Source organism: Perca fluviatilis, chromosome 6 (assembly GCF_010015445.1).
Source record: "Perca fluviatilis chromosome 6, GENO_Pfluv_1.0, whole genome shotgun sequence".
NCBI lineage: Eukaryota > Metazoa > Chordata > Actinopteri > Perciformes > Percidae > Perca > Perca fluviatilis.
The window spans coordinates 1,171,329-1,188,842 of NC_053117.1; the positions used below are offsets into that span (position 1 = coordinate 1,171,329).

Consider the following 17,514-nt stretch of genomic DNA (forward strand, 5'->3'; position numbering starts at 1 on the left):
AGGAAAAGTAGCCTTCGACTGTCTTTGTCAGTCACGCAACCCTGACATTGCAGCTAGGTGTAATGGCTAACAGGATAATGCCACCTTACTTCTCCTTCTCTTTTTCACAGCAATAATATAATGCTTTATAATAATGGCTGCCCCCCCTCCCTTCTATGCTTTTCACAGGGGTTCAGTCTAACATTAGCTAGCCAGGAAAACCTGCGGTGCTATTGAGGATTAACTCAAACAGTGAGATTTTTTTTTGTTCTGCCTGCAGATCAGCTCTGCATCCAATAAATGTTTGTAGAACTAAAATTATAATTAGCTTTTGTTTTCTATTGTTTTCCACACTTTAGAAAGCCCACATCTGAAAAGCTGGCTCGAGAGGGATCATCTTGTCTTTTAGGATTCCTAGTTTGCTGGTGTGTAAAGTGAGATGCTGTCAATCACTGAAATAAGTTCAGTTTAGCAGCTAGACAGCGAGGCTTTGAAAACAAAATGTGCCACGGCGCATTGCTAGTTGGAAATATTTCTTTTAAACTAACAGATTTTGTCAGTGAGTGTGAAAGCATGCTGCTTTTCCTTCTATTCTAGTCGGAAATAGAAACATTTCTCTCCCCTTGCTTTAATAGCTTTTTTTCCCTGGCCCAAAATAGATCTACTTGTTCATGGAGTTAGTTCCCACTCTGACAGATTATAGGTTAAACTTCAGATTTAAAGCCAGTCCATCTGGAGCTGTAATTAAAGCTCTTTTCAGAAGGGAACCAGGCAGTGTGGGGTGAATATTTTATAGAGGACAAGAAAACATCACTTTTCTTTCCCAAAGATGCATGATATATCGACAATCATATTGGTATCGGATGAAGTTAGTAATTTTTTAATACATCAGCATCAGTCCAATGTGCAAAACTGTAGTAAAAGCTCTTTTCAGAAGGGATCCAGGCAGTGTGGTTTATACACTTGCTACGAGTTACAAAAGTAGCCTAAAACTAACACTGTTAAAGCAGCAGCACACAGTGAGTCTTTATGGCGGGGAAATAGGAGTGTCCGAGTATGGCCAAGGGTAACACACAGCTAATTCACTGGTATTGGCTTCCTTTTGCCGACTCTTGTAAAGACAACGCTAAAGTAAATGGTTAAAATGATACTAGGTAAAAAGTTAGTCCAAAAGTGCAATACTAATTTTTATATTCCCATGGATTCAACAATACAAAACATATATAACTAGTATAAAATAGCAAAAAATTGCTGGTGCAACACAGATGTCTTCTTACTTGATGGTTTTATTTCTTAAGGTGCATAACAGTGACTAACGTTTCGATGTAAGATTACATCTTCATCATAACACCTTGGTTGAGATGGGTGTATCTTCAGATTGTCACCGCCCCTCCTGTGTACAATCACACCTGTTGATGATTCTTATTAAGGGCTTCATTGCCCATTCTCTCCAAGGACTCTGATGAAGATGTAATCTTACATCGAAACGTTAGTCACTGTTATGCACCTTAAGAAACGTTAGTCACTGTTATGCACCTTAAGAAATATAATTCAAGTAAGAAGACATCTGTGTTGCAATTTTTTGCTATTTTATACTGTTGAGTCCTGCCTTGGTTGCACCGGATTGTTGTGGTCTGCAGAAGCGCCGAGAACTTCCCTTTTTTCTCATATATAACTAGTGATTGCACTGACCTTACTGTATGTATTGCTGTACACACAACTCACTGGAGAATTAAACACACCAAACCCATGATTTTACTAAGGAAATTATGATAAATCTTGATCAGTGTATGTGTGTAGTTTAAACTTTAAAGTCATTAGATTTAGAGGCTATGTGTTTTCTTTTCTTTGGTCTCTTGGTGCAGTTTAGTGCAAAATGTGCAGCACTGTACAGCAGAGTTGAGCAAAAAGGAGGAACCTTTGACCTATTTTTGAAGGTGAAAAATACAGAGAGTAAGATGACATGTTTGCAGAGTGCAACATCAACCATTGCTATTATTATAGTCACTACAGTCTTAAAATAATGAGGAGAATATTAATCTGAGCCTGTCAGTGGCAAAACAAGCACTTTTGTGAAGGTACATACAAGCTGTACAATTGCCCTATTAACTTACATTGTAGCTTGTTTCGCTGCTGCTGACTGCAGCGATCTCGCTTAATACTGGGCCAATGTCAAAGATTGTTGTTCCCATCAGTCACCTAGACACAAAAACGTAGGAAAATAGAGTTGAAAAAACGGGAGTTACCCTTTAAGAAAGACCAAACTTTTCCAAAGATTTAATATGTTTATGGTTTTTGGTCAGTTTTCAGACCACCATCCATTTTTTCAACTACAAACAGCTTCTACATACTGTATCTGCAATGTTGGAAATCAACACCACAGTGAAAAACAAAAACTAATTTAGAGTGCATACTGACATCTTTGACTTAATGTTGTTACTTTGTCACTGTGAATACTCTCACAACTTAGATACTCAGAATGAGGATTTACTACACAATAGTACACAGCTTATGTTGTTTGGCTGCCTATACAGTCAAATCTCAGATGATTGAGCGACACTCAAGCATTTCAAAGCAATCCATTGTTTGATGTAGACTCATGTGGTCTTTCTTCATCCGAATGGGTTTAAGAGCTCAGATGCTTTTCCAGTCCATGCTTATTAGCCACATACGCCCAGTGGCTGTTTTCCCCTTTGCATGAAAGTTTTCAGACAGTTTGGTTGTAATGACTGACAGCTGATTCTATATCTCTCCAGACACTCTTTAATATTTAACCACATTTTTTTAATATCCACCATTCTCTTTACTTTCTGCTACTTTCTTTGTGTAAATGAACAAAATTTCATAACTCTCAATTTCTTCCTCGAGATAAAACATTCAGTTTAGGTAGACATCTTTGCTGTGAATCTACACCTGTTTTCTTCCATTCACATCTTTCTGTTGACTTTGAATACGTTCGTACGTATTGAATTTTTGCTCGGCAATTTATCCTAATGCACCATTCAGTCTTAAATGAAGACATTAAGCATTTACAGTTGAATAGTAGTGCAAGGTATTATCCAATCAAGATCAATTATCAGCATGATTATGGTCTATTCATTGCCAAAGAGTCTAAGGTCAGGTGCAGTAAAGCATAGAAGAGAAAGCTTTGAAAAGAACTCACAGAAAAGCCTACACTAGATTCATAAACACTCCAAGTCTCACAGTGTGGCTGCATTTATAGGGGATTCAACCTTGTCAGGAGGGCTCCAGGCTGAATTTATCATCCTATATGTGTGTGACCTTGGGGAGAGGTTTACCAGTAGATTTGGAGAGGGAGCAGGCTTGGATATGGAGTCACTTAAGTATGCAGAGACACTGTGGTACAGAACTCTTTCATTCACTAGTTCTGCTTTTCACACCTATAAATAAAGGGATTTAGGGGGAAATCTTCTCTCTGTACTGACTATATAAACTAATTGAATTATTTTACAGCTATCGTCCCCAGGTTCCTCAGCAAACCCTCTAAAGCCTCACGATTATGGCTTTAACTAATTCGGGGTAACAAACAGTTCATTGTGAGATTTTTTTGCAGACCATAGTTGAACTCTGAAAGTTATGTTCACTGGCTTTGTAAAAGTTTGTGTTGATGTGTCTTGACCCTGGGAAGAGAAAAACATGCTTTGGCTTGATTCACACCCATTTTCATTATCGGAGGCAGCAGCTTATTCCTCACGCTCATCAGAGAGGCACAGTACTTCATTTTCAAGCCGCAGAATCACAGACAGGCGTCACCATCCATAATCAATCTGCTTTGCTTGTGTTGAATATTATCTCAATATGATTTTCTTTGGTTCCTTGATTTGGTGCCGTGTTAACATGACTGCTTGGTGATAACACTTACAGGGGGCAACTATGATTTGCTATGAAGTTGAAGAACATTGGAAAGTGAATTACGGTAACAGATCTGAATTTCCATTTCTCAGTGAGACACTGATTATCATCAATAGCCATGTAATCCTCCCCTACAATCCTATTTGCTGTGTCATTGTGTAATTTCTATCCCAGCTCTCATCAGTAGGTGGCCAATAAGTCCTGGTTGGATTTGTATCCACTTCTTCCTTTGTCCTAACAGTGTTCACTCACCATTAAATGTTCCTCTGCACTCACAAAGAGGCCGCCTGACTCTTCCCCGCGAATGCCTCTGTATTTAGCCTAATTTACGATATCGCTTTGCAATAAAGGCCAGTGTGAGGGGAAGAGATTCATTAAGGAGCCCAGTTTATGTATTAGAGAAGTCCGGAGGGGCCACGTGAATACTGATTGGCACACAGATATGTGCTTGTCTCATCCTCCCAACCCAAGCCAAAAGCTCTCAGCCCCTTTCCCCTCCAGCCATGTGCATGGCATGGCACAAAGGAGGTGTTGTTCTCTGCCCGCAGGATGCCCAGGATGCCCAGGGTTCTTGCCACCCAGTCTGTAGTGTCCTGCTGTGGTAACCCTGTTCCAGACATATCAGGCCTCCTCGCAGCACCTGGAGGCCTTTCTCAGCATGCTTTAATGACATCCCCGCTGACCCTCCCAGCCCACTAACAGTGGCGCCTATTTGGGTTTGTCTCTTCCATCCACAGCGGCACGGCATTGCAGTGTTTACTCTTCATCGGTCGATACTGTTTAATCCCTGAGATGATGCTTTCTCTCATGAACTCAAAATAGCTCTTCCTCCTCCCCAGTGAAGCCACAGGCCCATTACTCTTTATTAGCTCTTAGAGTCTTAAATGTGGCCATCCATTAGAGGCGAGGCAACAAACATCCCCAGCAGGTCCCTCAGTAGCCTGCCAGCACACACACAAACACACACACACACACACACACACACACACACACACACACACACACACACACACACACACACACACACACACATACACTAATTTATACTGACCCTTAATCAAGAGCAATTATTGTGCATTGAATTCAGCTCATCTCCTGGATAAAGAAGAGTCACCTGCGTAGCATATTCCCTCAGAAGATTTCCAAACTTTGTATTGTGGCCCTACCTCCCTCCTTCCGTGACTCTAACATATCAGCTGGGCGGACTCCACAAACCTCTATCTGCCTGAATGATTTCTTTTCTATGAAAGCTGGCATGCAGTAATACCATACTGTGTCATGTATTGATTCTTTTTCCCAGTCCCTCTTTCTTGGATTTCTTGGTGGCTGAAAAGCATAAATCATCTGCAAATGATCCTTGAAGGAAATATTGTAATTATTATTCTTGACGCATGGTCACAAATTCAATGGCCCTTATTAATTGAACATGGAGAGAAATATGATGTGGATAATTCAACGGGACTAGAGAGCCTTCCGTCATCCTTCATGTTTAAGATTGTCTTGTTTGGCATTCATGACAAAGCTGCGAGTGATTTAAGGTCAGCATGAGGGTCACAGGGAGTGTAATTGTAAACCTCGACAAACGGCAGATTTGCAGTACGATTAGCTGTTTCCTGTTAAGATTACAAATGTCGGGGGAACCCTTTTGTATGTGATCCTTGTAAGAGATGATCAGAAACTAAATATCAATTAAGGGGATCCAGTTATCACCGAAACATCCACCCTTTTCTTCAATACTTTGTTCATTGTTGCTCACCATCTACTTTTGCTACTTCCTGTTGAGCTTCCTGTCATTGTTTCTTATTCCTTGTCTGTCTTGACGTGTGTGATGAAGCATAAAGACAGACAACCGACCAGCCAGCCACCCGAGCAGCCATTCACTTCTGTGTCCATCCATATTATTACAGCCAGGAGTGGACAGCAGGAACGCACGTCTCTCCTTCCCTGGTGTCCTCTATTGTGCCTTTTCATTTACTCAGCTTGTGCGAGTGTGAAGGCTGCTCTTCGCTCTGCCAGTCCTATTCCAGCTCTACATATCCTAGCGTGGAGCCCCGGTGGTAGGATGAGTGAGCCTGTATGAGGCTGGGTATGGGTTTGGGGTGCTGCTTGACTAGTAAGCACTCATCTGAGACCTGTCTTTCTCCCCTGCATACCTCTACACAGCTGTGTCTGACAGAAAAACCTCTGACTCCTTACCTTGGAAAGCTTAAATTGACTGTATGTGCAAGAGTGGCATCAGATATTTTAAAGTGACAACTAAACTAATTGGAACTAAAGTTTTTGTGAGGCTATTACATGCTATATACCCTTGTACACTGCCTTAGAAACTAGATTACATGGAGAGTAGTCTGACAGAGAATGTAAATCCATTTCTACATGGGACTTTAAGATTGTTTTCCACTGAGCTGTGTTATGGTCAGAACTACAGTCTGTTTCCTCAAAACCACAAATGTAAATCTCATGGTGGCGCTAGAGGAAAGGTTGGGTACATTAAAGATCTTAAAGTAATCGAGATAAATCATCTGGGAACTGTGAATGTCTGTAGAGAATATTGTGGCAAGCAATCCAGTAGATGTAGTTAAAGCGTAACTCTCGCCAAAATGCAACCTAGGGTATTTTTGTGAATGTACCCGAGTCAAACTTTCGTTTAAAAGCATAATTAGGACGGAAGCGCCACTTGTAAGATTTACCGTATTTGTGTTTTTCGGTCAAATGCCCTTTTGAATGGGAGTGCTAGGGGCACTACTATGATAGCATCAAAATCACTATTTTTAAAACACCTAGAAGGCTCGACACAACATGAAACTTTGCTCTAAGTATCACCAGGGGCTCCACACATGAACTCCAGCATTGAGAACATTGTTTGTGTATACAGAGTTTACTAAAAAGAGGTTTTGAACGACTCACTTTAGCAGTTATTGTTTACGCTATCCGCCATCTTGTCAGTCAAAAAGTATCGATCCCCGAATGATAATGAACGGACTCCATAGGAGGAAATCATTCATTCTTATACGAGGCTCCTTGTTCAACAAGGTCAATATTGTTTTTCACTAACGACAAAACAACAAATTATCTGTGCATTTATATGGAACTAAGCTTTAGGAGCTTTCCATCTTTACTCTCCTCCCTCGACTATTTTTGAATGGCTAGATGGACGGCTACGGGAAAACCAACAGCTAAAGTGAGTTGTTCAAAACCTTTCTTTTTAGTAAACTCTGTATACACAAACAATGCTCTCAATGCTGGAGTTCATGTGTAGAGCCCCTGGTGATACTTAGAGCAAAGGTTCATGTTGTGTCGAGCCTTCTTAGTGTTTTAAAAATAGTGATGTTGAAGCCATTCAAAAGGCCATTTGACCAAAAACTGAAAATACCGTAAATCTTAAAAGTGGCGTTTCCGTCCTAATTATGCTTTTAAACAAAAGTTTGACTCGGGTACATTCACAAAAAGACCCTAGGTTGCATTTTGGCGAGAGTTACACTTTAATACAGTACTGAGTGAAAACTTTGACCTTCTGGTGGAGCTATAGATGAAAAGTCAGGAGATCAAAATTATTTGGATTCATCCTCTGGGGAACATGAATGACTGTACAGAATTCCATGACAATCCATCTGATTGTTTATGATATTTCAGTCTGGGTTACAGTGGTCGACTGACAGACTGACATTTCCATCCATGGAGCGCCGCTGCTAGCTTGTCTAAAAAGGACAATAACTACTTATTTGCAGACAGTGCTTTCATAATACCCATTGACCAATACCATTTAATGAAGCAACCATCCTTTGCACAAGTCCCATTGGCGAGAGGTCCTGACAGTTGTTCCATGAGCAAAGCACAGCCTCAACAGCATTTCCATGTAGAGAGGGAGAAAATAAATCCCATTTTATAAAAAAGTGAAAATGAAGAATGAGCCTTAAAACATTTAATGTATCTGGCTCAGCATAATGCTGCCTATGGTTATACAATTTAATGCCACACAATAGGGACATTTTATTATTCATGATGTGGATCATAAAGTGTATGCTGAAATAGACACTTTTCTCAGTTGAATTATCATTATTTTTCTTTTGTCTTTGGATTTCTCTGCCAGCTGAGAGCTATGTGCATCCCTCACACCCCCATTCCTCCCCCTATATTAAAGAAATCTGATTAGAACATTTGGAATCTTTTAACGTTCCTAATTAAAACCTTAAAAGTAAAATGACAGTTAGTACTACTACACTATTGTTGCTATGACATTCTGCAGTGGCTCATACCGTGCTTATACAGTGACAGTTATTCATAGTTAAGGAAGGCTGACTTATTAATAGATCTAATGTGGTGGTGGCAGATGATGAAAACTAGTGCTAAATGCTTTTTGATCAGTGACTTCCAATATTGGGCTAGTTACTTAAAACATGTAATACATGTTTCATTACCTATAACTCATCACATAACAGCAAAAGAGAAAGAAAAAAGTTGAATTACTTTTTGCTTGACTGCTGCACAGCTCTGTCACTTTCCAGACCATCAGCAGCTAGCTGATTGTTAGCCCCAGTGACTGCAAGCAGCACTCCATTAGGCGGAATTATGGATCCCAACTGGTTTCTTGGCAAGAATTGACTTATCAGGCAGTCCGATTGGTTGAGGTCAGGCATTGACCTTGAGTAGTTAAGGTTAGGAAAGCCGATTGATCAGGGGATAGGACCTAAACAAATCGGGTTCCGTTACCCCGCGCAAGCACGTACGCCTGGCCAATCGTACGCGTGAATGCTATTGAAGGGCGGGTCTTGCCTAGGTTCCATAATAACGCTTCCAGAAGTCCATGTCCTTTCTCGCTGTCTCACCATCTCCCCCCACCCCCAATGCCGGCGCCAAACTAACATGTACTGAACCGTTCTACCAAACCAAACGCAGACAAATCTAATATCAACCATACCTTTAAACTCATGGTAAAACAGGAAACAAGCAGACCCCAAAATTGTCAGACTATGGTGCATTAATGTTACTGGGATTAGTAACTGTATTTTATTGACTAGGTACAATTTCTAATCGTTATCCATTAAACAACTTCTTACTGAGAAAGGGAATTATTAACAGATGACGTAGGCCACGTCCACACGTACCAAAACGATCTTTTTTTTACCCGTCTTTCCTGGATTCGTTTTTAAGAATAGTTGCGTCCAAACAAATCCATTTGTAAATGACTCAATACGCTACTTCATATGCCAGGCCTATAGGCGGTGCTGTTTCTGCAACAGAAATTCACCAAAAAACGGAGAAGAAGAGCATAGTCACTTCCACTTCCCATCATAACATGAACATAGCTAGATTATAACTTTCTCTTAATACTGTACATCCGTGGACTATAATAACTTTCACCACTGCTCATTTTATAAAGGCCGCCGCAAGAAAACGTGTCTTTGTTTACGTTGTATAATGTGCTGTTGGATTGCTTTTTATTTTGCCTGATTGCAGTGCGCTAGCAGCGAGCTAACGTTAGCTAGCTCTAACATCGGCAGTCAAACAAACATCAATGATCCATGAATGATGTCTTTTTAATAATATATACGTTTTTCTTGCAGTAGCCTTTCTTTAATAAGCTGTGGTAAAAGTTACTATAATCCGTTCAAGGAGTTGATAAGCAGACAGATTAGCTAGCTAGTTGATAAGTTGTCTACTTCCACTTTATAAACAGATAGCCATAGCAGCTAACGTTAATGTTACTTCGCTGCTGGAGCGGTCAGCTACTGTAGCGATGTTTAACGTTGGCTACATAACGTTAGCAATATGTCTTGTGTAGAATCCAGAGGGAAGGGTCAGGGACCAGAGACACAGTATTTAGATGAAGTGAGCTGGTTTGACCATGGAGATGGGATATGCTCGCTTAGCTTCACCGCAGTTGTGTGCGTCAGCGGCCGTGGGAGAGGGTGTAAAAGAGGGGTGAGGCGATGACATCATCAATACGGATTCGTATTCACCATCCATATGAAGCCAAACGAGAGCCGTTTTCGGATTTTTTCACCCTGAGACCAGGTTTCAAAAAAGTGCGTTTTCAGGTAGTGCGTTTGCAGGATTCGTCGGCCCAAACGATGCAAAACGTGCGTTTGCACAAAAAAACGTTTTCGTGTGGATGGCCCCTTAGTGAATCATAGGCTATGAAGCTAGAGCCAAGAGGAGCTTAGCTTAGAGTAGTTTAGCTAAGCCCTGAAGCACATGGAAACATAGGCCTGTAGCCTGTCCAAATGTAAAAAAGATTCTCCCTACCAGCACATCTAAAGCTCTATGAACGTTGCTTTTACATGTTGGTTTCTGAATAGATTGAACAAACAAGATATTAAGTGTTAATTAGTGCACATTTTGCTACCTTTGGACAAAGGTTAGCTGTTTCCCCCCTGTATCTAGACTTTATGCTATGCTAAGATAGCCGGCTTCTGGCTTTAGCATCATATTTACTGTCCATCAATCTTCTCATCTAACTCTTGGCAGAAAGAAAGCATTGAACATCATTTCCTGAAATGTCCAACGAATCATTTAACACAGATTATGCCACTGTACGCTATTGTTATAGTGCCAACACTGCTAATATACAGTCTTAAGGGACACTATAGAACCAGAGTAGGCCATATGGTATGGGCCCACACAGATTCTAAAAGAATGCTTTTATTAAACAGGAGTGCCGAGAGAAATATTCTCTCAGGGGGTCCAGTTATCTGAGCTACACCCCTGCTGCACAGAAAAAAAAACAATAGAACTACTGGAGTTTGAAAAGTAGGTTTGTGATATGTTTTTCAATTCCTCCTACCCAGAACAAAGAAGGGAGCGATGCATCCTGCAAAAACTTTGCATGATTTATTTCTTTCTTATCCATAACAGGCTTGCTGATTCTGATTATGTTGGAACTGGGTTTGGAGATTTCCAGGCTTTATTTGTCTTGAGATGGGATTATTTTCCAGTTCATAAATTCAGTGTCAGTTTTCAGGCACTTGTCCTAAACAAGGTTTGCATGCTTATGCTGCTGCAAGGTGAACTGGCTGTCAACTGTTTGGGGGCATGCAAGCACTAAAATACACTAAAAGACTGCCTTCATATAGCCATGGTTAAAGCTCCCTGATCTTAATTCAAAACAAAGCATGGATTGAAGCCATTTTAAATATTTAAATTACATCTGAGCCAAATCAACATTAATTTAAACCTTGTTTATTATTGATTCTGAGTGTCCATAAGTGATTATGATATGCACTGTGTTCTACTACCCGACACAGTAACAGTTTGCTGCAGACATTCCTAATTTATAATGGCTTTTTCATTTTCTGTTCCATTTCCTCCTTTCCACTAAAATTGCTGCTGATGACTGTACTTTTAGACAAGATGTACTGTACACAAGATGCCACATTGCTTTGCTTTAAATAGAAGAAAAAAAAAACTTCTTTGATAGGGACACAAAACCCTGTCTCTCTTGAAGGTCTTTCTTATTTAGACGCTCTTCTACCTCCTTTTGTGTTGCACTTGTAATTGTCAGAAGTTAAAGACTTGTTCTTTTTGTGTGGTTCTTGTTTTTTTTTGTTTGCTGTTATCAGATATTATCAGAGCAGCCTTTTGAATAGTGGATATTTTGGTCCTCACAGATAAAATAATTGACAAAAAATATAACATTTATTATGAGGAGTGAACAGTGATGCAATGTTAGATTATCCAGCTTTAGTGTATAAGTACAAGTGCAAGCACATTATAATCCTTTATGTCAGCTGTGAAAACAATACATCACATTTGAACACAGAGAGTAAGGTGTCCTGTGGGGAAAGCACTGTGCTTTCACTTTACTCGGGACACACAGGCTCTCAGAGATGAGAGTAACACCACTACCCAGAGACCAGAAGGTGACTTTGTTTCTGACTGTTGGTCAGAAACAAAGTCTGACTATCCAGCTTTTCATTTGTCAGTGGCGCAATGCCACCTATACAAGTATGCCTCTCGCCAACAAACAACACAAGGCTCCTGCTTGTTCAGGAAAAATACAAATTGCTCTGTGGTGCTCGGCTGCTCAAAAGTCTGTGTTCTCTGTGGCATACACATGGTCTGGATTGGAGGGTTTACTCTGAAGCAGCTAACTGATGCTTTAAGTGGGACTGGTGCTGCCCCTGGGTTGAGGGTTGAAACCTGCGTGCACCCTTGTATCCCCCAGTGGGACAGCAGCACTGAGGTCAAGAGGGGCACCATGAATCACAAATCCCCGTCTGATTTGTGAACTGTCGGGACATTGATTTACCCGGGTGATCAGAGGAAAGAAATCCTCAGGCAGCCAGCAGGAAGAAGGGGGTGTGCTGAGGGAGTGTAATCACACAGCAGATTGCTCTTGAGAAGAAGGTCAAAGCCCACTCTTATTGTGATTAAAACCTTCTCTTTTTTTATGCAGACTATGCTGTTCCTCAACCAGTGGGGCCATAGGCGATAACAAAGGAGTCGTTAGTTTGAACTTGTTTTTTACTTTGACATTAGAGAGCAAAACTGCACGTCGGCCTTAATTGCAAATATGATTATGTCTTTAGATGATTTGATAAGTAGCCATACCAGTTATCTGTACGTCTGATAACATATCATCCTTATGTTGGACCCTTTACAGACTGTAATACATGTAATACTGATAATTTCAGAATTTCGTACTGTAATACTTTTTTAACAAATACATTTTAGGTTCAAAACATAAATAGTTTTCTCCAAAAACTTGTTTTAGTTTATCAAAAGAAGCACTTGTTAAATGTTGGAGAGAAATAGAAGAACTTTGACTAAATAAAATAAAATTGGCCAAGTAAACATTTCTATCGGGAACTTTTGATCAAAGAATAGTAAACAAGATTATGACTTCAACCAGCCATTAATTGAAGCTTTTAATTATTGGCCCTTTTTGATACATTTTTGGGACACATTTCAGCCAGTACCAAAAGTGTATTGAGGTTGGATCAAGGTTAGATTACTAACTGGACAAATAGGACAATAACCCTGGGGAACCAGACCCCCAGGGGCCCTCAAAAGTCTAACTTGAATTACATTTTAATTAGTTTGCAAATATGTTATGGAATATACACCACTGTAGTTTAGTATTTCAAAATTTTTAAATTGCATTGGTTCACCTAGCAAAGTCACCCAAAAAAACAGTATACCCTTAATTTTAGCCTTAAAATTTGGTTTGGTTTGAACACTTGATTGCATTGTTGTGCATTTGTACTATTCACCAAATACTAGGACTGGCTTGGGTGCGCCCGTCGTTCTGCACCCTTCCCACCCGCTAATGGCTGACCTGCACCTGTTGTGCGATGTTGCTTCACTCAAATCCAATGTTGTAATGCATTTTTTTTCAGTAACATCATAATAGCAGGTTTACAAGATGTAACAAACCATGTATTTTCTCTGTTCACAACACAATAATGTCCCTTCAAGTAACTCAAACTGTTTTGAGTAAGTAACAGTGAAACAGTATTTTCAATAACAAAACAAAATATATCTTAGCTGCACCTTACAAAATACTGTTGCTATACATTTATTATTAACCCAGAATAATTGATAATCTTACTTCAGTTGCACTAACACAGACTATTTGCTTCTGCACATTTAACACCATGGTCAGCACTATTATTATTAAACTGCAGCAATAGCATCCTGATATAAACAATTTAGAAACTAGTGAACACAGGCAACGACGATGTTACATTAACGTTAGTACCACGGTTCATTAACTTCACGTGACGCAGTTAGCATGCAGGCCACAGTAGAGCAGCACGTTTACACTCAATCTTCTAAATTCACATGCTTGAGTTATCACAGTAACTAATATTTTACTCCTTTGCAGAATTAAAACACATATATTGATCAAACATATCACAACCTTCATTCTTACCTGTAAAAAAAAAAATAGAAAATAGAATGAACTACACGGACACGATGTTGCTTCACTCAAATCCAATGTTGTAATGGACGAGCGGAAGCCACACACTCCCCTACAGTCCGAACAAGGCATTAGTAATCGAACACAGATTAGCAACTCAACTAGTGCTTAAAACGGGAAACAAATAGAAACTTAAAGAAACAAAGAAATACTGCAAAATGTCATTTCCAATGCATTTTTCCCAGTCTTATAGGTATCTTAGCCAGCATTTTAAACACAAATCGCCTTTTTATCCTATTTATCTTTTAAGCCTCTTTTACCTGAAAAGGTCAGAGCAATGGATTACCGATCTACAGATCATAGTTCATTTTAACTCAAAGAAATTAATGACCATCTTTTTAACCAAGCATTGCAATGAATTACAGCATTTTAACTTAGCAGTTTTGACTTATACTTTTATGCACATTTTTAAGTATATTTTTAACCTATGGATGTATTTCCATTCAATGTATTCAATATCACTGTTACACACCCCTGCAGCTGTTGATTCATCTTGTTTCTTCTGTTCCATTTTAACAATTGAATGTGACTTTTGTTTTTACTCTGTAACAGATGCTACTGGAAATGTTGAGTACCATGCTGTTTTACTGTAAATATAGAAGATGTAGTCTCGAGGCTGACTTTTACACTGCAGTAAATCCAACAGTCATACAAGACAAAGCTTGTGATTTAGAGGTTTGAAGTTTGTGTGTAATTTTACCATTTTGTGTTGTAAAGTAAGAATTTAGCAAATCAGTTAAGTTTTTCGCAATAAGAGTTTTGCACACAGATACCTTTGGATCGGGTAGTCTTATTGCAGCATAGGAGTACATTCGTTTTTTAGTTTTTACCCTGGTGCCCCTAACAGGTTTCAATACCAAGCCCTATCTCAGACTGATGACGTTAATGGAACCAGTGAATTCACTTAATCGATCAAATGAATGTAAAAAATTGTTGATTAGTTTTTTATCGTTCGAATAACTGTTCAATTGTTTCAGCACTTATTATAATGTGATGGAAAACTCAGTCACAGTAATCATTCCACATGTCCGGGTTTTCTCTTGTTCTGTTTTACACTGTTGTACGGTACACAAACACACATAATGCTTTTTGAGTGAGTCAGGCATTGTAAGTGGCAGGAAAACATATGTAACATCCCTTTATGAATAGGAACACAATGATATCAGTGTAGTGACCAGCTTACCCTGAGTTGAGTTGAAGTTTAGGAGTAACATTTTTATGTAATGCTTCAAATGCCTAAGCAAAACTAGAGGCTAGTAGTTTTTGACAGACTGTCCTTATGTCAAGTGAGCTCGCCCTGACTCAGCTCTTCTCTTCTGTCTTTTAGTAGCCGACTGTCGAGTCTTAGAGGGATTGCAGAGATATTCCTCCATCCCCACATACCTGCCTGTCAACTACCAGGTGCTCAACGCTGACTTGGCCTTCTTCCTGAAGGAAGCCAACCAGGACTTCATGAGGAACTCAAGCCTGATGTCGCGGACCGAGCCCTTCTTTATCTACCAGGCCAGGAGTTTGCCCTCAATGAACACTAGCTATGGGCCTCTCTCTGTGGAGCAGCCTGTCCCTTTAGAGCTCCTGCAGAGCCCGGGGACGTTTCCTGCCTCTTCTGTTTTTACCTTCAACTGGAAGGTGCAGACCTTTATCATGAATACCAGGATTCACTTGGCCAAGCCCAAAGTCCAGGTGCTGTTTTACGTCGCAGGCAGGAACTGGGACGACTACAGCGCCATCGACAAGCTGCCCTGCGTGCACATGTTTGCTTTCCACGAGACCCAGGAGGTGCGTGGCACTTGCCAGCTGAAGGGGGGGCTGGGGCTGTGCGTGGCTGAGCTGGAGCCCTTGGCCAGCTGGTTCAGCCCACCCAGTGTAGTGCCGGGACGCCAGAGGAACCTCGAAGTGTCTGAGGGCACGCCAGTGGAGCTCTACTATGTGCTGCAGTCCACAGAAGCAGGGGAGTGTCACTCAGAGGAGGCCAGGAAGGACAACTTAATCCGCTCAAGCCAGGAAGGGCTGTTTGGTTCCTACACCTCCACCCCGCTGCGGAGGATCGGCGGCATCAGGCTCTACCAGAACCCTACTCCGCCACCCCTCGCTGAACACAGGCTGGATAATAACTTTATGGTCATGGTGCCAGCCACACCCATGAGACAGAGGGAAACCGTCTCTGCTTTCATCACTGTGTCAGCCTACTCTCCTGTGGAGATGTTTACTCTCAGGTAAGAATTCTTTTCTCTTTGTTCTTCTGTGAAGTGTCTGGCCGCGGACTTCCTCTCTCAGTCTCCGACTGTGGAATTCTGCAGCCTCTCTATTGACTCCTGCATTTACTTTAGTCATTTAGTCTTCCTAAAGGATTTAGGCAGTATCTACACTAAGGTTTTAAAAAAGTATATATCCCAAAAATCTTATTTTCTTTCTCCTCTTTCTATTAGCAAACAGTAAGATCCTGTGCCTTGCCTCAGCAGGTTACACATCTCATTGACTTATTGTTATTTTTTTTTATTTTCTGAATTCCAACAGCTGAGTGTGTATGAAATAACGATTTGATCGCAGCTCGTAAACCCCAGCTGTTAACCAAGGCAAACAAACAGCCAATCCTGCGCTGAGACTACTGATCAAATCAGTATTGATCGTGGAGTCGTCTGACAACATAATCGTAAACATAGGCTAATGGCAACAGCTTCACTGTGTGATTGGCTCTATTGGAATTCCAAACAAGTGATCAGAGAGAGAGTTAGAGGAAAGTTGACTATTCAACTTTACTTCAGCACGTTAAGCACAAGAATACACCTGTGACGGCATGTGTCGTCATTTGATAAAAGTGAATTTTCTTATCACCTGTATTCAGACAGGTGTGGAGGAGAATAAGTGAATGAGTAACACAAACACTGCACAACACTGTTGACACTAAATTAATCAAATAAAATGGTTTTAGTCAAGTGACCTTCATCACACATTTCAAGTAGCAAATGACAAATAGTTTGCACATATTAGGGCTGCACAACATGAAGAAAATATGCTATATTTAATAACCTAAGTTCTGCTGCTTTCAGTATTCTGCTAAAATAATAAGTTGCTTGTTGAATTTAAAACAAATGAAAGGAAATAATTTCCCTAATTCTTTTATTGAACAAATTAAAGGAACATAAAAGGCACCACTAAAAAAAGAAAGACAGATACATACTGATATTTTCTTTCAACCAATGCAAAAGTCTGTGAGTGTCTTTCGCGATATGTTGATATTGCGATACATTGTGCGGCCCTAGCACATACACACTTACAAAGGAAAACAATCCATTCAAGGAATCAAGCCATAAACCGTCAACAAAAGATGAACTAATAATTATCTTTTCTTAGGGTATGTTTTTTTTTAATTATTATGACCAGTTGCTAGGCAACCAATCTCAGAAACCGATTGGCTACGGGTCTGACGACGATTTAGCCTCTGGGGATAACAGACAATATTTCTGGGGTTCCGGTGTAGCCGGCGGATATTAACAGTCTGATTAGCAACTTGAGATGTGAGAATGGAGTTGGACTTGAGAGACGACGTTGAAGACCGGATTGTTTCTCTGCACATGAACGCAAATGTGAAAAGCAAAATCATCGTAAGACGATAGCTGATGGGTTCTGAGATTAATACGTTCCGCCTCTTCTGCTCTCCACACGGACTGTTTCCTGGCATGCAACCAAAGCCCACTCAAACATAAATGATAATTTGTACTCGGAAACCAGATACAGTG

At 40.3% G+C, this 17,514-nt stretch overlaps 1 protein-coding gene across 1 annotated transcript in view; it reads left to right on the forward strand.

Moving 5' to 3' along the window:
- si:dkeyp-14d3.1 (transmembrane protein 132C) overlaps positions 1-17,514 on the forward strand; it is a 172,154-nt gene that overhangs the window by 13,859 nt on the left and 140,781 nt on the right. Inside the window, exon 2 of the mRNA XM_039804456.1 lies at positions 15,102-15,990. Coding sequence (XP_039660390.1) covers positions 15,102-15,990 — 889 coding nt within the window. The remainder of the gene's footprint in view (positions 1-15,101; positions 15,991-17,514) is intronic.